This window comes from Chionomys nivalis, chromosome 2, assembly GCF_950005125.1.
Source record: "Chionomys nivalis chromosome 2, mChiNiv1.1, whole genome shotgun sequence".
Classification (NCBI taxonomy): Eukaryota; Metazoa; Chordata; class Mammalia; order Rodentia; family Cricetidae; genus Chionomys; species Chionomys nivalis.
The window spans coordinates 56,178,280-56,199,400 of record NC_080087.1 but is presented as its reverse complement, the minus strand read 5'-3'; the positions used below and the strand labels follow the sequence as shown (position 1 = coordinate 56,199,400).

Here is a 21,121-nt window from a genome sequence, read left to right as displayed (position 1 = left end):
TTTCTCTGTGTTTGCCATGCTTGTTAAAATTTTAAGGAAGATGCTGTTATATTTAAAAGGTGAAAGAAATTCTTTGAAAGCATGGCTGAAAATGGAAAGTTGCTTTAGATAGTAGTGAAATATTCTGGAGTACTGTATGAAATGAGTTATCAAGTGCCCTCAAGTCTCTTCAAGAAACATAGAGGATAATTTATGCTGAGAGCAGGATGTTTACTTTGGTGCCGTGTAAAGAGATAAAAATTGGGGTTGTGATGTCTGTGTCATCTGCTGTGCATTTTCTCTCAGCAAGTAGAATAAAAGGCCCAGAGACACTCAGCATATAAGCACATTCCTTTTATTTATTACATTTAGCCTGAAAGGCAAGTGCTGTTTTAATAGAATGCTTCCTGCCAAACTACTAATAATAGGCATATATATCTGATATTTCATTTGCTTTTGCTAAAATGTCAAGATAACCCAGCACTAATCTCAGATGTGCGCGTTTGCTGTAGCTGCAGGAAGCAGACACATTTGATGTTACCAGTCCCACAGCAGGCGTTTCTCCTGTGTGTCCCTCCTCATCCTCCACTGCTTCAGAAGGAGGTTGTTCTGTCTGTGAAACACTTGAGCTTCGAGGCCTCTGAGACAAGATGGGAAGAAGGAACTGAGGGGGAGCGACAGAGGGAGCCAGGGAGGAGAACGTGTAGACTGGGGAAGGTGGACACCATGAACGCTTCAAGTGTGATTGTTTGCCACAAAACATAACGGGGAAAGGGACACGGGGCATGTGCCAGTCAGGTTGTCAGGTGATGGCAGGTGTGGCAGGACAGTGTTGGGGTGATCGAAGAGTTAGGATGAGGACGCTATTCATGTGCCCGTGCTGTCTTCATTGTCACCACAAAGGCCAGCTTTCCAGCTGAGGGGCAGAAATGCTGTGAACAGTGTCTCTGTTGATGAAGGGATCAAAGCAGAACTCTGCAGCTGACTTGGTCAAGGTCAGCAGCAGAATTTCTATAGGAACTGGGTCATTCTGTCTTTAGAACAAAGTATGGTGTTTACTTGAGACAAGATAACGAATGCTGATTTTTGTTTTAAAAATAAAGCCATTCTAAATGTTGTGTGACTTTTAAGCTAATATTCAAGAAAGGCTCTGTATCTCCTCTCCCCTGTTCATGAGTCATTGGGCAAGAAGGAAGCATCATTCACAAGCAAGGTTTTCCTCCTCAGAACATGGATGACTTCCTCTCTCTCTCTCTCTCTCTCTCTCTCTCTCTCTCTCTCTCTCTCTCTCTCTCTCTCTGTGTGTGTGTGTGTGTAGAGTATAACTTCATAGAGATCTGGTCTGTAAAACTACAGTTGGGTCCCTGTCTCCTGGGACAATGTCCTCCTGGGTTGACCGCATCAATAATGGGTTTTCTGAAATACATATTTTTGCTTTTTAGATGCGGATAGACAAGATTCCATCAATCTCTTCCTGGGCGTTTTCCACCCCACGGAAGGGAAACCTCATCTCTGGGAGCTCCCCACAGACTTCTACCTGCACCACAAAAACACCATGAGCCTTTTACCAACGAGAAGGAGGTATCTGCTCCCCCAGCCTACTGTGTGAACTCAGACTTGCTGCTGCTTTGAATAACTGTTGCGTGAGATGAGCACAGAGGGTCCAGCAAGGGGTCTTAGCGTGTGTGCTGTGGCTCTGGGCTTGGTGGTTTCCAGGTGAATTTTCAGGACTCTGTCATGGATTGTGGTGCAGATCCCCTAAATCAAGCCAGCAACTTCATTTCCGAATGTTTCCCATAACTCAGAAAGAAATTCAAGCCTCAGGGAGTCAGTCTTGGAGTTTGCAAGCGACAACTGAGCAGTGTTTCCTTTGTTAAATCAAAGTGGCAGTTATCAGCTGGTGCTCGTCTTCTGACCTCAAGAGCTCCCAGTCCAAACGGGAACCTGAGTGCTGGTTCCAGTAGCACATAGCCACTTCCGACAGTGCAGGCATCTGGGACCAGTGAATTAGTAAGGATATTCTCAGAAGAGTTAGGCATGGTGGCGCGTGCCTTTAATCTTAGCCCAAGGGTGGCCGAGGTGGTGGGATTGCTGTAAGCCTGACGCCAGCCTGGCCTCCATAGTGAGATGTGTGTCAGCCTTTTAGCTCATAAGATCCTCCTGAAAAGAAATTAGCAGTTCCCCTGAAGCAGGGGAACTTAATATGGTGTCACATGATGTGAGCTGGCAAGCTGCATGAATTCGAGTTGGAATAGCTGCAGGCATGAGGCCGCAGACACCTCTCAGAGCCTCATTTTTCTCATGTGCAAGTTGCAAATGGCTGTGTGCCCCCCTCACAGAGTCGCCCTTAGCACTTAGCTACGGGGTTCTTAGTGTTTTAAGTAAGGGTCCTATGCTGACATGATCAGTTGTGCCTCTTGAGCAGTGTATGGGAAGTTGAAGCATGGCTCGCTTCCTGTCAGAGCGAGCACCGACATCAGACAGAGTCGGGTTAATATGGCAGAGTTGACTTATCAGTACTCTGAGTTACTGCTGCCTGCCTGTAACTGTGTGCACACCACAGACAATCATAAGCTGCGTGTTGCTGAAAGTCTAAGCGTTTATAAGTTTCTCACCAACTCATATTGGAATGAATGCCCCTTTTCTCTATAAATGAAGCTCTGTAAGTTTTAAAATTATAGCTATTGTTTATGACATGTGTGTAAACACTAATATTTCACTTTGCTGTACTTGACTAGAGATCAATGTGTTGATTTTCTGAAATGTTACATTGCCTAGTACCAAAGCTTTTAAGATGCAACTTGGAACCGGCCAATACGCCAGCTCCTACTGCAGAAACTCTGTTCATTCCCAAGTATATCGCTGTGGGCTTACCTTGGGTTACATAACTGAAGTGGGTAGTTTTGGGGTTCTATGCGTGGGAACAAAATGAAGCTGGTGTTATACCCCCGTTTCCTCACATAGGAAGCTGGGGTGCAGGAAGAGTGTGTCTTGACTGAGATCATTCAGCTACTTAGATGAGTCAGCAAGAGCAGTTCCGAGCCCCACAGTTCTATCGAGGGGTTCACTCCGTTACTCTACTGTACTTGTTTTTCCTTCAATACCAGAGCCTGTTTGATATAAACCATCAGTTGATGTTCCTCGTAACCGAGCTTGTCACGCTGAGTGGATTTCAGTGTTTGGTTGGGGATTTTTTGGTATCACCCAGCTGTCTAGGTTATTCTGATGACTGTTAAATCGGGGTCCTTCCCTACAGAAATCAACGGTTAAACCAGAGGCAACAGCAGACAAGAGTGTGGGACTCAGGCTAGCTCACTTGGCACTGAGTTCAAGTTTCTGGGAGTAGGCACTGGGACCCCTTCCTGGCCCTGGGACCTTGCTTTTTCATCAGTGGGAAGGAGATGGCGCTGGATCTCAGGTCGTTTTATGGCGTAGGTGAAAAGCACAGTCTTGAAGCAGCTGGGCCCTGGTCACCTCCTGTTCGTTGACACCCCAGCCACCTTTTACAAAGTCAGTCAACTGGTCTAATTCTGCATCCTTATCAAGAGAACTGTGCTCCCCTGGGAACCAGCTGAGATCATTGAAAGCTTAGCACGCAGTGAGTCCCGTAGGTGTTAATGCTGTTGTTCTCTCAGGAAACACCCGGTACTTTTCAGCATTTATTAAAATCATGCAGGATCCCCATAACATCTGGAAACTCGGGCACTGTTTCTTCCTTTGTGTAATGTCATAGCGATCGACACTTGGTCATATATTCACCTGCATTTTCAGACTTGGTGGCTGTCCTGTATCTACACTGTTTACCCATGCTGTAATGCATTTACTGATAACGGGGGAGGGCGTGGCACAAAACCCACTCTACCGAGGATTCAGGTGGTTTTCCAGTAACTGCTTCTGCGCTGCTACCCTGAATGCCACGTGTGCTGAAGTGCTCAAACCACTCACTGAATCTTCGCTCGAAGCCTGGTTAATATGTCATATATTACCCCAGATGCCAATGACACGCTTATAGTGTCCCCAGCCTGGTTTTAGATATCACGGATCAATTATTTCATTGATTTTTTTTTTTTTTAGTTGATTTTCTGGCCTTGCTCAGTCTGGTTTGAGAGTTTCATGTCTACCCGGAGAGTCGCCATCTACACCGTGTTTGGTCAGCCTAGGTCTGAGCCCAGAGTACACCTCCGCCCTCTGTGAGGAGGTGGTGGTTATTACACAGCTGCTTTCAGCTTGGCCTGAGATCTGCTTCACTGGAATCTTCTGTGCTGACCCCTCAGCCCACCAAGCCCTTTGGAACATGATTCCCTCATCAACTCGATAGTCCTAAATGTTTAAAGATAAATTCATACATTCAAAACCTCTTCCTCAGATTTAATAGCCCCTGATGCTGCATCTGTTCCTCGGGGACTCCAGTGACCGTGGCACTCTCCCTGCGTGTAGTCAGTTGACGTTAAAGTCCGCCCTAAGCTTGCGGCCATGCCTGTAGTAGGGGTCAGAGGTTGGCCTGGTTTGGGCCAGTGATTGTGAGACCATGGGGACCACCCCTCAGTGTCTGCATCCTCTGCTTGTCCTCAAGTGTAAGGCTGCCGTAGCTGTTCTCAGCGTCCTGCTGTGACAGTGTTCTCTGAGATCACCACATCCTTCGCCATGTCACACCCGCCATGTGAGCACCATTCTGGTCATGCCAGTGCACACTTTGTCTCCACAAGAGAGAAAACATTGTTCAGTATATCTTTTATTAATTAAATGCTCCTATAGTATTAAGAAGTATATAAAATACTTCTTCAGATCTAATCAGCTTTCTATCTTGATCTCAGTCTAGGTCTTGGATGAGAAATGCTGGGTTGAACCTGTGGTGTGCCATCCGATCATTTCCTCCACGTCAAACTGTCTGGCACTACATGGTTGGGATCCTCAAGCAGTTGTGGGTCTTAAGGATGCTGTTGCCCTGTCCGTTTGTCTGTCTTGTTCAGTGATATTGATTGCTTTCTTCATGTTCACCTATCTTGTTCTAAAGAACTCTCGAGGTAGCTTGGAGAATTAAAAGTGGTTCATCTTAAAATTCTCTTTAAGCTAAGTAATCCAGTGCAGTTCAGCTCTCTTAATTCTAGGGACTGAGAAGAAGAGAGAGATTTATGGGGCATTGCACACAAAGGGATAAATTCCCAGCATCCAGTCACTTGTCTGGTGATGCTCAGCCCCAGAGCAGGACTCCGCCCTGTGCGGTGCTCTCTCCCCTCCAGCAAGTGCAGCTGGTGGCTAGGTGATGGAAGGGATGAGATGGTCCTTGTCCTCTCTCTCATCCTCTGTCTGTCTCAGTTCACCCTCTCCACAGCATGTCTGTTTCATGGGCTTTCTTTCTGACACCCACTCAGAATATACACTTTTCAAAAATATTTTTAACTCATTTTATATTTCTTAGAGAAATGTAGTCTAATAATATAGTGTAAAAACTTACAGCCTAGGCTCAAATCACCAATACGACAGTACCTCTTAATTCTAGTTATCCGTCTTAGTTAGCTTTTCTATTGCTGTAAAGAGACATCATGACCGAGGCAACTTATAAAAGAAAAGAAAGCATTTGATTGGGGGCATGCTCACAGTTTCAGAGGGCGAGTCTGCTGTCATCATGGTGGAGAAGATGGCAGCACGCAGGCAGGACAAGCAGTGGAGAAGTAGCGGAGAGCTTACATCTGGTCCTCAGGCAGGGGACAGAGGGCTGGGGTCTGGTATGGGCTATTGAAACCTCAAAGCCCACTTCCAATGATACACCTCCTCTAACAACCCCCCAAAAACAGTTCCACCAACTTGGAACCAAACATTCAAATATATGAGCCTCTGGGAACCATTTGTATTCAAAGCACCGTGTCTGTATAGCACGTTCCAAGTTAAAGCTCATTCTTTAGACAATGTTTGATCCTTTTTCCTAAGCAAGCCAATTGTAAGCAACATATTTTTTAGTGAGTTCCTCATATACTAGTTGATATCTTCTCTGTTATCTTCCTTTGCCTGAGTTGGGTCATCAGAGAATAAAAATACACATACTCTGTCTCACGTGCCTGTGTGCCCCGTACACTCCACCCTTCTAATAGTTGGCCCTGTCTTTCTCTGCCCACAAAATAAAATGAAATTAGCATGAATGTGGCTTATTCGTATATGCAAATGTATCTTGTTAGGTTACTTATAACCTATCTCTATGGAAAACTTGAATCTGACTTTGCTGGTGTTACTGCCACCTTTGCTGACATGTGGTTGTTAGGAGCTGTCTTCCTCTTTGGGGCATCAAGAATGCATTTAGCATGCTGGCTTCAGCAGCACATGCATTGAAATTGTAACGATACAGAGAAGAATGCATGTAGCCATCTCCATTGGAGTAGGATTCGCATCTCACCTGCACCAGGACCCTTAACTAGAGATAATCCTCTGTTGGGCTGCACACACTCCCTCCTACGTGTGTAGTTGTTTCCAGTGTAGTAATATAAATGCTTCGGGCAGTGTCTGATACAGTATAAGTGATGGAAAACCACTGAACAATTAAATTAACCCTCTGTAAGTGGCAGACTCTTCCCATGGATTTTCATAGTGCCAGGCCTGCTGTTAAGAAAGCAGCTTGGAACGTCCTGCAGGGTCATCCGGTGGCATGTCAAAACTCGGGGACCCTGGGCCAGTCTTCCTGTCAAAGCTCGGGGACCCCGGGCCAGACTTCCAGCTCAGGATTTGATTTGTAGGAAGGCCGAAAGATACCTGTGCACAGTGAATTTGGGCAAAAGTCCTGATTAGACCCCAGGAAGGCTTTTCCTCTATCAGCACTGCTCACACCCTGGGTCCCCAGGTTTCCTGCTCTGGTTCTTCTCCTTTCCAGGGTGGGTTCTGTTTGCCATCTCTAGGAAACATCCTGCCAGTGGCATTTGGATGCTCCTCCATTTTTTCATAATTAGGAATACTCATGATTATAATTTTAGCATTTTATCTCTTAAAACCCACTGCATTAAATTTTCTTTGCAGTGTTTTGAGCCAAAGCCTTTTTTTTTTAACTTTTGGAAATTGACTTCCCTTACATTTGTATGTATTATTTCACTGTCTAGCATTCACAAATTGTGGCACAGCTCTTTCTCCTGGAATCTCTATTTCATTAGAACTCGATTTACGATTAAATTCTTTGTTGAGAGAGGAGGGGTTTCAGGATTTGTCCCGATTCTCTGTATATATCAGAGATGAATCTCCCGGCGGAAGCCCAGACAGTTGATGTTCTCTGCCCTGGCTCTGGCCTCTGCACATAAGTGGTCCGTGTTTCAGCTAGAATGGACAGAGCTCATGGAGTGCCCCAAGGGAGCTTGTTCTTTAGGACTGTCCTGTTTGCTCCTTATTATTCCAATGATCTGCTTTATCAACTGTGCACACATATCCCATAGCACAGTAGAAAGTAACCTTAGCTTCCATATAACTAGACTTGGGTCACGGTCTCATTGTTCACTAGGTGAAGTAGTACCCAGAGGAATAACCCTGAGTCTGCATAGTCTCTACAAATCTGCGTTTTCAGCTAAGACTAAACATTTCCAGTCTCTGGCGGTGGACACGTAGTAGCGAAGGGCATGAGTAGCAGTTTAGCGCACGCAGACCTCCTATGCCAAAAGCTCTGCAGATGAGTTGTTTGAACTAGAGGGCAGCAACGTTTACCTGTTGAACTGCAGAAAGTCAACGTTTACATCTGGTCCCTCTTGTCCCTTTCACCTTGGTAGCTACACTTACTGGTGGACCCCGGAGGTGATAAAGCATTTGCCGCTGCCTTACGATGAAGGTGAGTACCTGCTTCTCTCTTAGATTCTCTACCACGTGTTTTGGAGCTATGCCTAGATAGGGTTTAGGCGTTAGCAGTTGGTGTGGTATCTTATGGAAAGAAGTGCGGTCATCATCATGTTGCTGTTTCTTAGGGGACCATGACATCTCTTGGTGTCTTATAGGAAGAGAGGGTTATACTTCTGAGTAGGCTCTGCCTCCCTGTGTTGTGGATTAGAGTTTTTAGGTAGGCTGTACAAACATTTGGTTGGTGTGGAAGTTCATTTTAAATTAGGAATGATTATATTTCCTTTTTAAATATAAATTACTGCTTTTTCATTTTTTAAAAGAATGATTTATATTTTATGTATATAGTGTTCCTCCTGCATGTACGCCTGCAGGCCAGAAGAGGGCACCAGATCTCATCATAGATAGTGGTGACCCAACATGTAGTTGGTAGAAATTGAACTCAAAACCTGTGCTCTTAACCTCTGATCTACTTCACCAGCCCCCTGCTTATATTTTATATTAGTTTTTATTATTTTAGAGAGATGGAGAGGAAGTAAGCCTAAATTAAATATTTTTTCTATAGTTAAGTGGTGAAAAAGGTATGTGTGTATGCATGTGTATATACGTATGTATATATGTCTGTATGTATTTTCTAATCATATTTAAACTAAATTTTATTAATGTGTCAGAAATGCAGGAGAAATTATATAAAGGGATACATTAAAATGTACTATACAATAGAATGATGTTTCCAAATTTAAACAGTTCTCCAACTTTAGATATCATATAGTCCTGACCGTATGATTATATTAGTAATTAATTATCTCAACCTTGGGCAACCAGTTTTGCATTTGCAAAAGTATAGTAGATGAGGATTCTATTTAAGCATGGTTCTGCATCTGAATTTTGAGTGGGGAAGTTCAGAACTGGTTACCAAAGATTTCTTAAGTTGTTACTAAATTGTTAATTCATTTCCCAAGTATATGCAACTTGAAGCCCTGTACAAAATCATTAATAATGTTGCTGAGGTGGGTTGGTTAGGAGAAAGGAAAGCGCTTTATTTACTTTATTTTTGTATGGGCATGTATGTATGTATGTTTGAATGTGTGTACAATGGAAGATGTGTGGAGATCATGGGATCCAGTCTTCTTCCACCGTGTAGGTCCCGGATGGAACACATGCCATTAGACTTGGCTGCAAGTCCCTTTGCCTACTGAGCCATCTCCCTGGCCTAGAATGGACTTTAACAATGACCATTAATAGGCTATGAATAACAATAGTAACAGAGATTAGAGAAGAGCTGCAGCCTGTCGGTTTAAGCTGGATTGCAGGGTGGGGATGTGAGAGTGAAAGGGAATCTGAGGGGGAAGGAGTAATTAAATTTCTGAAGTAGCTCTCAGCTCCTCCCGGGACCTCTGAAACCCTCCGTAAGCGGTTACAGGAAGATATGAATTGTTTTCTGGGTGTGAGTCTCTCTCCTGAGTAAGTAGTGGGTACCGGTGCTGAGTTAGCTTGGTCAAAGCCAAAGCTGTGTCGGGCACAGGATGCGGTGGGGCCTTCTCTGATCTCTGGTAGTGTTATGCAGATGTGTGCTGGCGGTACCAAGTGTTTTGAGTAACAGACGTTTTTCCCCTCAGTCATCTGCGCTGCAAACTTAAAGAAGCTGACGGTGAAGAGATTCCACCGAGGTGAAGAGGAGATAGACATTCACAATGAGTTCTTCCGGCCGTATGAACTGAGCAGTTTTGACGAGACGTTTTGCTTGGCCATGACAAGTTCAGCACGGTATGTGGTGGAAACTTCAAAGCTGTGAGCGCAGGGGAACCCTCATTTCTCTAGTCCTTAGAGGTGTGTCTGTCTTTGCCAGAATTCTGTCCTGCAAGCTGCTGAACAGTGAGCCTTGAGTCAGAATGCTTCCTGAGATGGGCAGCCTGTCGCTCCAACTCCCTCAGTATTCAACTGGGTTGATTGCTCTTACTGAAAGATGTCCCGTTCGCCCTAACTTGCCGTTTGGAATCAACTCAGTGTTTTTTTACTTAATGTAGAAGTTGAGGGCTAACATGGATTCACCATGTTAGAAAAGCTGGGGTGTTCATCTTAGGTCAGTCATTGTCTTTGTAACTTCAGTAAAGTTACCCAGGTTTTCTGATCCTCATGTTCACATCCTCTGATTTGCTCTCCTCGCCTCTCCTCGCTCTCCTCTCCCCTGCTTCCCTCTCCCCTCCTCGCCTCTCCTCTGCTCCCTTCTCCCCTTCTTGCCTCTCCTCTCCTCCCCTCTCCCGTCTTTTCCCTCCTTTCTGGCATTGTACTAATAGCTAACAGCAGTATAGCTCAAGCTTATCTAACACATATTTTCTGCACAAGGCACACCACAGGCTTCTTATGGTTAGAAACACCAAATAGCCATAGCCTTGTGCTCAGGGACCATTTTAAACAGCAGGGTCACCAACACAAAAGACGCACCAATGTGAACGAGGAGCCTGAATATATGGCTTAAGGGGCACTGGTTTGTAGTGTGAGAGCCGATGTGGAGACAGAGCCCACGCTTTAAAGCTCGAGAGCTGGCGACTCGGGCTTTCCAGGCTCCACACGAGCACATGCTAGAAGTGCCTGTTACAGCCGAGAGTGTGGGTTTGTGCCACACATACACTTTAGTGAGTAAGCACACTCACACCTGTGAAATCTGCAAATGTTTTCATTTCCTCCTCCTCTTCCTCCTCCCACTCATTCTTCTTCTCTTATGTCTAAAAAGAAAGAAAAAAATAATTGCTTACCAAGACATTTTCAGACTATTAAATAGGCATTCGGCCAATATGGTGGTACAGGTCTGTTATCTCAGCATCCAGGAGGCTGAGGCACAAGGATTGCTGTGAGTTCATGGCTGCCGGGGGTTATGGAGTGAGCTCAAGACCAAGGTTGTCTATGCAGCAAGACCCTGCCTCAAGAAAACAAAACAGAAAACTAGTAAGATAAAATTAAGTAGACATTTTGAGCCAGATCCAAGATTCCTCTCCCCGCCCCTCACAAATGTAGCATTCAGGCACAGCTTGGGAGCAAGACCCTCACCAGAAGCCAGGGATTAGCAGAACTCACGGGACTACTGCCCTGTTGGCACAGCTGTGGTGTGCCTGGCTTCTGTGGTGACAGGAAGATAGGCCTTGATGCTGAGGAAGAAACCTGGGCTTATCTGAGTGAGTGGAATATTAAATCAGCGTCGACGAAAAGTATTCTGTCTTATTTCTATTGCTGTGAAGAGACACCGTGACCACAGCAACTCTTGTAAAGGAAAACACTTAATTGTGGCTGGCTTACAGTTCAGAGGTTTAGTCCATTACCATCATGGTGGGAAGCATGCTGGCATGCAAGCAGTGTTAAAGAGTTAGGTGAGGGTCTGGATCAGGAGGCGGGGGTGGGGGAATGGAAACTGGGCCTGGCTTGAGCTTCTGAAACCTCAAAGCCCACCCCCAGTGACACACACTGTCAATAAGGTCACACCCCCAGTAGTGGCATCCCTGTGAGTCTGTGGGGACATTTTCATTCAAACATCACTGATTCCAACAGTAGTGTTATGAATTATTAGCCCTGGCTTAATGAGATGGCTATTGCTATTTTAATTCATACCACTGTGATTTGATCATTATGTCTACCTTCTTTAATGGCCTGACTTGAAATTACAGTGCATAGATTTGAACAAGCCAGTGTTTGGCTACTGGTTTATTTACTAGAGAATGAATTGTGATATTTAACCAGGCGGTATACATCCTCACCATGCCTTAGATGTCATCACTTCCCAGCAAACACACTGTTGCCTTCAAAGCTGGGCTCCTGCAGTTACGAGAAGTCACCGCAGTCTGGACATTGCCTAGAGCTGTTAGTGCATGGGCTTTTTGCAGCTCTATTAGCTGAAGCGCTCGTGGGTACTTCTGTTAGAGTATGTATAGACCCAGGGGCAAGGCTAGCAGAACACAGTGAGTGTGGGCTGAGGTGGACGCTGCATCATCTACATAGACAGTGATTTATATGGTCTTTTACCTTTTTCCATCTTTTTCTAGTGATTTTATGCCAAAGACGGTTGGCATTGATCCAAGTCCATTTACTGTGCGAAAACCAGATGAAACTGGAAAATCTGTACTGGGGTAAGATTTGCATATAGAATGAAAATTTAAAGATTCATGTAAAATAGTAGTGCTTGCAGTAGTATTTCCGTGCGGAGCTGATGATGTCACGTCGCATACAAGTCTGTTTGTTGCATCTGTACCGGTAGCTGAGGTATAGCACCGGGGTCATTAAAATGTTCACTGTGGAAAATAGAATTCATGGTCATCTCAGCAACGTGGTGTATTCTGTTACTTTAAACTGGGAACATAGCATATGGTATGAAGATGAGGACAGATGTTCTATCAATAACCCAGCTTTCCTTGTTTCTCAACATAGAATACTTAATTAAAATTTGTATGTATTGTATTGATTTTTGTTGGCTTCTGAATGTAAACTCAGCTGTACTCTAACTGAGAACTTGATAAGTTTCCTGTGCGTGGCTAAAACATTGTTTGCAGGAAGAAATTACTAAGTCTAACAGTGTGACGAGAACACTCCATGTTTACGTCTTCTCCCTGGGAGACTGGAGTGAAGCGTGTAGGGTTCGGGGCGAAGACCCTCGGTCACCTCGGTTGACCTGCCCAGGTACAATGGAAACATTGATGTTTGACGTGGACCGGAAGTCACTGTAAGACTGTAGATAGAGTATGCCATTTGTATCTAGTGGATATGCAAGTGAGTTTTAACTATGTGTAATTTATACACAGGGTCATATACAAATATTTTCAAAATGTATTGTTTCTGTGCCTTAAACCCATGACCTCTTGGGAACTTTGCATTAAACCCTGACCAGACGTTAAGAGCGGTTTAAAAGAAGGGAAGTGTTGAGTTTTCAGCCAAGGTATTGGCAGGCGGGAAAAGCAGCCGGCCACCTGGGCAGAGGTGTAGCACAGAAACACTGTCAGGTTTAAGTCTTATCTGGAAAAGGCCAGAATGGAATTGTTTTTGACAGCATCAAACTCTAGTGAGATGTACTGCTTTTTATCTTTCCTGGGAAGTTTCCAAGTATGACTGTGTTTGTAGCAACACCTGTTTTACAGTAGGGGCAGGACATGGGAGATGGCTCAGTCTGTAATGCACTTGTTCTGTAAGCTGGAGCTTCTGAGTCCCATCCCTAGCACCCACCTACCAACCCTGAGATCCCCAGCACTGTCCAGCACTGAATCAGAAGTGTAGAAAACCCCGATTTCAGTTACCAGAAGAAAGTGCAGGAGCCAAGTGGTGAGAAGGCCTCTGCTCTCCTCGGGTACATTTGGCTTATTTTTAAATGACAGCAATCTCAGTGTGTGGAAGGTAAGTACGAGTCTTTCCACTCCAACATGACTCGAATCCAGACGCTAGCTTCTCACTTGTTCTTGTCTTCAGTCCCATATGGCCTTAGGGCACATCCATCCACACTGGGGGCTAAAGGTTCAGCCTGAAGAGGCTTCACACTCATATTCTTCTCTTTTCAAGAAACAAAAGCAATCGAGAGGAAGCTGTCTTACAGCGGAAAACAGCAGCAAGCGCCCCGCCACCCCCCAGCGAGGAGGCCGTGTCCAGCAGCTCTGAGGATGACTCTGGCACCGACCGGGAAGATGAAGGCTTTGTGTCTCAGCGCTCCACTCCTGTGAAGATGACGGACACTGGGGACAGCACCAAAGTGACTGAGGTGCGGGGGCAGGAAGCGTGCGTGAGCCAGCCCCAGGCTCTGGAAAACGACCTTTAGCATTCTGCTTTCACTTGAAAGGCTGAGAGCAGGAAAATGTCACGGTTCCTGCTCACATGTTTGGTGCTCCAGGCACAGCACAGGATGACTGTGTTCTGCACTGACCTTGGAAGTCCTCCGGGCTGTGCTCCTCTCGGTCGTGGTAAATTCTACCACTCCAGAAGCTTTAAGAGCGTCTTGTCCTCTTGATGTCTGTTTCTTCCCCAGTGGACACTTGGCCTGCAGGGTTGGGACCTGCCTTTGAATAGCCTTGTGGGAATGAGTTCCGTCCAATTCAATTTGCTAACATCGTAAGGAAAACAAGTGGACAGAACAGCAGAGGACCCAATAGTCTAGCTTTGAGGGAAGCTGCTTTCTAGAAATAACTAAAAGTCACAATGTGGAAAGAAACAGTCCTATTAGGTAAGGAGTGATGAGCTGAGGTTGACCAAATCCAGCCTGCTGCCTGTTGTGAAAATAAAGTTATATTGGAAAGCAGCTGTGCCTACTCGCTCCCATTGCGTGTGGTGGCCGACAATATACGCTGAAGCTGAGTAGTAGCAACAGAGGCCATATAGTCTGATGAGCCCAGACTGTTTACTGTCTGTCCTTTGACAGAAAAAATAAAAAGAAATGTACAGCTCCTGTATTAGACACAGCAACCATTTTTATTTAGCACATTTTTGAGGTTTTTTTGAGGTTTGCGTGTATTTATTTGGGTTGGTGTTGTTGTTTTATCTTGAGGTAGGGTCTCACTCCATACCCTGCTGTACTAGAACTCACTAAGTAACCCAGATTAGCCTCAAATTCCCTGCAGTTCTTCTGCCTGAACCTCCCGAGTGCCAGGATTATAGGCGTGAGCCATTGCTCCAGTGAACAGATCCTTTTGAAAGCCGTTAGCTGAAGTTTAATGAGCAACATAAAAAAAAGTGTTATTGCTTTTGTAGGAAAATTATTAGACTCGTTTCCTTCAGCTCTGGAGACATTAACGTGGAGAATATCTGATGATTCTAACCAATTCCTGTTCTTCAAACCCTAGACTGTGGTCCAGCCCATGAAGGAGGTCTACGGAATTAACCTCTCGGATACGCTGTCGGAAGAAGATTTCGCCGTTTACGCTAGGTGAGAGACTTCCACACAGAAAGGAAGTGTGCGGTTATTATGGCGTATACATAGCTTTTCTGTAGCTGCGGTAAATACTGAGCAAACCCACTTGAGGAAGACAGAGTTTATTTGACTTGCAGGCTGCAGTCCATCCTTGAGGGAGGTCAGAGCGGAGACTCCAGCAGGAACCTGGAGGCGGGAACGGCAGCAGAGCCAATGGAGGAACGCTTCTTAGAGGCTCACTCAGCTACCTTATTACACAGCCCAGGGTCACCTGTCCAGACACAGCAGCATTCGCAGAAAGCTGGGCCCTTCTGCTTCCATCAGCATTCAAGGAAATGCCCCACAGACCAGAGAAAGTGAGCCACCACAAAAGTGAAAACAGTGATACAGTAGATGGATTCTGCTCGGGATGCTGGTCTGGAACACTGGTTTGTACTGGGGCTTAGAAAACCTAGCACTTGAGATGCTGCCCTCAGTGACAGGTTATGGGACATTTACACATCAGTCCTGCCTGTGTCCAGTTGAAGCCAGATATGAGTACACAGCTACATTCTTTAGTTTACACAACCAAGTATCTTCTCAGAAACTGGATCCTAGGTACTAAAGGCTAAAGATGTCACGTTCACTTTGTACCTTGGGTGGCTGATGGGGAGAAACAGCTGAGTAAGTGTGCCAGTTCAGCGTGTGCAGTTAAGCCAGATTTCACTGGAAGGCAGGAGTCCTCTGAAAGGCGTTTCCTGAAATGGTGCCAGATTAGGTGTGTCTGCGGAACCCTCGCTTCTCAGATCTTCCCAGGGATCCTTTACCCTTAAATTGTCGAGAACCTGACGGGACCACCAGAAGTATCTCCTGAGCCTAATATAACCTTCAGACAGCTTGCATGTTCCATGGGAACATAGGCCCATGTAATTCATTCATGTTTGCCTTATATAAATTCTACAGTGTAAACACGCACAGGCACTCAGTTTCTTTGTAAGGAGGACAGACATTTCCTTTTACTATGCATTGACCTGGGTAATAACAGGTTTTACTTCAGGCTGCTCAGATCTGTCCTGCAATGTGGCATATCTTGGCTCCAAAATCAGCCTTCATACCTGGGCACTTTTGTAAACCTCTGTCACTGTCTGACCGGGAGTGAAGTCAGTTGTTTAGATCACAGCCACATGTGTTCCGCCCAGGCTCAGAAGCACTGCTTCCTTCTTGCCCACTCTCTGGAACTCCATGACGAAACTGCTGCAGTGTGCCCCTAAGCAGCATGGCAGGAAGGGCAGTGTGGGGACCCAGTAACCAAACACCGGTGCCTCTTGCAGTGTGGTGTCTGCGTGGCAAGGACTGAAATGTTGGCTCTGTTGAAACACAAAAGTGGTTTGGTTTTTGTGGGTTTTTTTTTGTTTTGTTTTGTTCTGTTCTGTTTTGGTTTTGCCTCAGACTTGGCTTCCCCTGGAGCCCTTACTGATTCAGACACTAAGGTCTACTTCATTTGTCCACTTTCAGGAGTGAGGGACAGACTTTGTCAGCCTCACATCCCTGGAAACAGCCTGAGCAGGCCGAAGGGCAGGCTGTCCAGCAGGGAGGGCTGCAGAGCGGGGCAGCCCACGCTGGAATAAGTCTCATTGTTACACCGTCTCCTATCCACATAAGGCTTTGTGGTGTTTTGTTTGTTCTTCAAACACCTCTGTAGTTGATTTAAAAAGAGATTATCAGTCTCTTTAAAGTCTAAAAGCACAGAGCTGTTTGGGGACCAGTCCAGGAGACATCATGTGATTCAGACAATGTGCTTTTTTGCTCTCTGATCCTCTCAGCTCTTGATGCTTGCAGTGAAAGGGGGAAGGGTAGGGGACCCTGGCCATCCTTCCTATCAGCACCCTGTCCCCTCAGACTCCTTCTTCCACAGGCCTGTGCAGGGCGTTGCTCTCCTCATTGTCTGTAGGCATGATGGAGGCAAAGTCAGCTGTCTGCTCCTACAGCAAAACTACTTGAGATAATCAGCTTACAGAGAAATGTTTGTTGTGGCTCTCAGATGTGGAGATTTTAGTCCATGGTCAGTTGACCTTGTTGCTTTCAAGCTGGTGGCAAAGCCAAACATCATGGGGCAGTACGTACTAAAGCAGAGTTGTTTATCTCATGGCTGGGACACAAAAAGACAGAGAAAACAAGGCTCCCCAGCTCTATTTGCAGTCATAGCCCCAGTGACGCAAAACCTCTGACTAGGCCCCATATCTTAAGATTCCTAGCACCTACCTACTACCTACCATTGACCCTGTTCTGGAACGAATTTTTCATGCATGGGCTTTGGCCAGGGACATTTCATCCGAACTACAGAAGTTTGTACTGGGTAGCTATGCCAGGGGCAGCCCAGACATGTTGAGGGACTGCATCTGCCCACTCTTGTCCCAGCTGGCACTAGAGCTATCTTGTGTCTTCGTAGACCCAGAGAGCTGGGAAAGACCCCGTGTAGTTCTCTCCTAAACTGTCAGGTGGCCTCCTTACCCCCTGATCTGCACCTATTAACTGCCAACCACTGGAATTTGTATGCAGTAATATAAGTCAGCAAACTCAGGGCACAGGGCACTGGAAGGGGCACAACTGACTCAGGGCACTGGAAGGAGGCACAGCTGAGTCAGGGCACTGGAAGGGGCACAGCTGACTCAGGGCACTGGAAGAGGGCACAGCTGACTCAGAGCACAGGGCACTGGAAGGGGGCATAGCTGACTCAGGACACAGGGCACTGGAAGGGGCACAGCTGACTCAGGGCACTGGAAGAGGGCACAGCTGACTCAGAGCACAGGGCACTGGAAGGGGCATAGCTGACTCAGGGCACTGGAAGGGGGCATAGCTGACTCAGGACACAGGGCACTGGAAGGGGCACAGCTGACTCAGGGCACTGGAAGAGGGCACAGCTGACTCAGAGCACAGGGCACTGGAAGGGGGCACAGCTGACTCAGGGCACTGGAAGAGGGCACAGCTGACTCAGGGCACAGGGCACTGGAAGGGGCACAGCTGACTCAGGGCACTGGAAGAGGGCACAGCTGACTCAGGGCACAGGGCACTGGAAGGGGGCACAGCTGACTCAGGGCCACAGGGCACTGGAAGGGGGCACAGCTGACTCAGGGCACTGGAAGGGGCACAGCTGACCCAGGGCACTGGAAAGGGGCACAGCTGACTCAGGGCCACAGGGCACCGGAAGGATGGCACAGCTGGTCCTGGTCTCCAGCCTGTTTTCCTGCTTGTTCTTGCGTTGAGCTGCAGCCATCGGATCACTCAGTTTGTGGTTCTGTTCTTCCCACTGAGCCCTGCTCCGTTTTCTTTCTCTACCTCCCCTGTGCTTTGGTTTGCTCTCCTAACCAAACCTGGACACTCTCTGTTCCATGTAGCCTTTTTTCTTTATTAATTAAATAATTTTACTTTTATATGTACGACTGCTTTGCCTGCATGTATGTGCATGTACCACGTGCTTGCCTGGTGTCTAAGGAGGCCAGAGGAGAGCACTGGGATCCCCTGGAAGTCAAGTTATAGGCAGTTGTAAGTTACCATGTGGGTGCTAGGAATCAAACCCAGGTCTTCTGGAAAAGCAGCCAGTGCTCCTACCCACTGAGCCTTCTCTCCAGCCCCACAATGTTTTATTTTTTATTGTGATAGTGACTGTACTTTATCTGGGAAATTTTAAATGTGTGTAGCTAATATTACATAATATCCCCCATCCTTTCCAAAACTGGACACAATTCATTGCCGACTGTCAGATGAAAGCGAGCTCTAGGGCGTTTGGCTGCAGCACTGCAGGAATCTGATCACTGTTGCTCCTGGAGCACTGGACCTTCAGGAAAGCTTCTGAAAAATAAATAATAAGATTATCAGTAGTCATCAAAGGAAAATATTTTAAATGGCAGAAAAACAGAATTGAAACAGGCTCCTGATCCTGCCCTTTCACCTCCCATGGGAACAGGAAAACAGAACACCCCGAAACTCTGAGGGGAGCTGGGCGTGTGTGGAAGGGCCCACCTGCAGTCAGGAGTCTGAATTAGTGCTTGTGTGGATGCCACTCAGCCTTCCTGGGAGAGGTGATGTGGCAGTGGCCGCCCATCTGCTTCCCGTATTTTGGCAGGGTTTTCCTCAGGAGTAGCTGGAGTATGCTTGGGAGTGAGAGAAGAGAAAGGATTGTTAGGTCCTGAGGAAACTGAGTCAATGCTCTGGACTCTGAGCAGCTCCCCTGCCTCAGGGCAGGCCTCTGTTCTTTGATCACAAGCATCCGACCCCCTGCTCCTGCACTCCTTGTTGTGTAGTTTCCCACTTTGGTAATGGAAACGCACGGGCGATTTCAGCCGCACCGCCGTGGTTGTGGAAGTACACGGCGATCGGGGCGCCCCTGGGCTCATTGCAGGGGCTTCCTTCTCTAGCTTGTTCTCGTCCGTTGTGTTTGTAGGTTTGTTCAACTGGGCCAGAGTCAACAGAAACAGGACAGGAGCAGCCAGCAGCCATGTTCCAGGTGCTCAGACGGCGTCATAAAATTGTAAGTACTAGATACAACTTAGAAAACTTACATTTCATTCAACTGTTTGTTTATTTTGGTGTGTGCATGTGTGTGTACGCACTCGCGCGTGCCTGGATGCACCACAACATGTGTATGGAGGTCAGAGGACAGCACGGAGGAGTCAGCTCTCTCCTTCCACCATACAGGTTCCAGAGATTGAACTGGGTCCCGAGGCTTGGTGGCGAATGCCTTTACCCGCTGAGCCATCTCACTGGCCTTCTATCAAATCCTTAGGAAATCTCGGTGTCCATGCCTCTCATGGGCCGTGTGTGAGGACAATTCCACACGTGAAAGCGTTCTTCCTGCCGCTTTGTTTGCTGAAAACTGTGTCTTAGGGGCAGTGGTGGAGGTGGCAGAGGAGAGGTGGAACTGCACCCCTTGACTTCCCTCCACGAACACTACCCCTACCTGGGAGACCTCAGGTCTACCACAAGAGCCTTCAGAGCGGGTGGTTCTCAGCTTTCCTAACACTGTGACCCTTTAATACAGTTTCTCATGTTCTGATGACCCCAATCATAAAATTATGTCATTGCTACTTCATAACTGCAATTCTGCTGCTGTTATGAATTGTAAATATCTGATATGCAAGGTATCTGATATGTGATCACTAAAGGGGTCGCGACCCACAGCTTGAGAACCACTGCTCTAGAGCATGGGTGGATTAGGCTCTTCTTGCTACATGATCCTATCATTGCCAATAACTTGGCGGGCGTTAAACAGGAGGTTAGTTAATTCTCAACTAAACAGACCTGTATTCAGGTCACACCACTTGCTTTTATCTTGAGCATACATCTAAAACGTGACTGAGGTGCCTCATCTGCAAAGGCGTAGCAACTGCTGTCGAGGAAGGTGGCAAGAGGAAGCCAGCGTAGCTCACACAGCGTCTGGAACAAGGGTGTAGTAAGCCATCGTGGTCATCTCCACTGCTAATCAGGACAAAGCGTGGGGCTGTGACCAGGAGAGGCCCAGAGAAGACATGCTCTGTTGAGTTCTATACGATGGGCCATGGTGGGGGTTCAGATGGGTTGGATGGGCAGCATCTGGCACTGTTGGCATTTAGGAGATGCCCATTTCCCTGTTGTAAGCCAACTTGATCAGTTCCATCAGTGTGTGGCGACAAAGTGTGTTGCTCCAGGGGAGGGCGGTTGATGAGTGGAAGAGCACACGTTGTAGGGCCGTCACACCCCCGGAGGTGCGGTCTCTCCCGTCTTCCTCCCGTCTGTGTCTTTTCTCTTCTTACGCTCTATTTTGGAGGCAGGGGAAGCCTATCAACTCAGTTAGAAGCTAGTTTTCTTCACTATAGCTACTTAACCTTTGGAAATCTGAGTTGAAATTGACAAGACAAAGAAGAAAAGTGGTGGAACAGAAGACTTGGGTGGCTAAATTGTGTGGTTCCGATCATTCCATTAGAATAGTAAGATATGACTTCTTGGGAGACGATGACAAAGGGAAAAGAACAAACAGATCTTCCTTGTTTTTAGCCTTAGATATGTTATTTGTCTTACTTACTACCTACGTAGTTATTAATACACCAGCATGCTCTCCCGAGTCCAGGCACAGGATGGACCCGTGTGGATCCAGAGATGTATTTTATCCTTTCTCACTCCGTTAGTCAAGAGTCTCCCATGAGCGTGTTATTGTACAGCATCTTCAGCAGGATAACAAAGGCTTGGTAGGTACTGCCTTCTGCTGTCATGGCAACTGCCACGCGTGTTTTGGGAGAGGGCTGTGTGTGTGCCCTTTAAACTGGAACTCCATAACCAGGTTCTGAAAATGTCAACGGTTCATTTTTAGATCTCTAGAACTGTGCCCAAACCAACAGAAGCTAGGCTTGTGTGAGGCCTTGAAGCCTCCTCTCCTGAAGCTTAGGTTCCAGCACGTTTAAAATGATGACAAGCTCACTTTTTAAGTTCATGTGCCTCTGTGTTTGCTCAACCCTG

The 21,121-nt window shown here is 46.6% G+C and overlaps 1 protein-coding gene across 2 annotated transcripts in view; it reads left to right on the top strand.

The window, feature by feature from the left end:
* Fig4 (FIG4 phosphoinositide 5-phosphatase) overlaps positions 1-21,121 on the top strand; it is a 119,561-nt gene that overhangs the window by 64,187 nt on the left and 34,253 nt on the right. For both annotated transcript variants that reach the window (XM_057761485.1, XM_057761487.1), the window contains exons 16-22: positions 1,422-1,560; positions 7,716-7,774; positions 9,399-9,546; positions 11,814-11,897; positions 13,315-13,510; positions 14,586-14,668; positions 19,074-19,160. In XM_057761485.1, the coding sequence (XP_057617468.1) occupies positions 1,422-1,560; positions 7,716-7,774; positions 9,399-9,546; positions 11,814-11,897; positions 13,315-13,510; positions 14,586-14,668; positions 19,074-19,160 (796 nt within the window). The remainder of the gene's footprint in view (positions 1-1,421; positions 1,561-7,715; positions 7,775-9,398; positions 9,547-11,813; positions 11,898-13,314; positions 13,511-14,585; positions 14,669-19,073; positions 19,161-21,121) is intronic.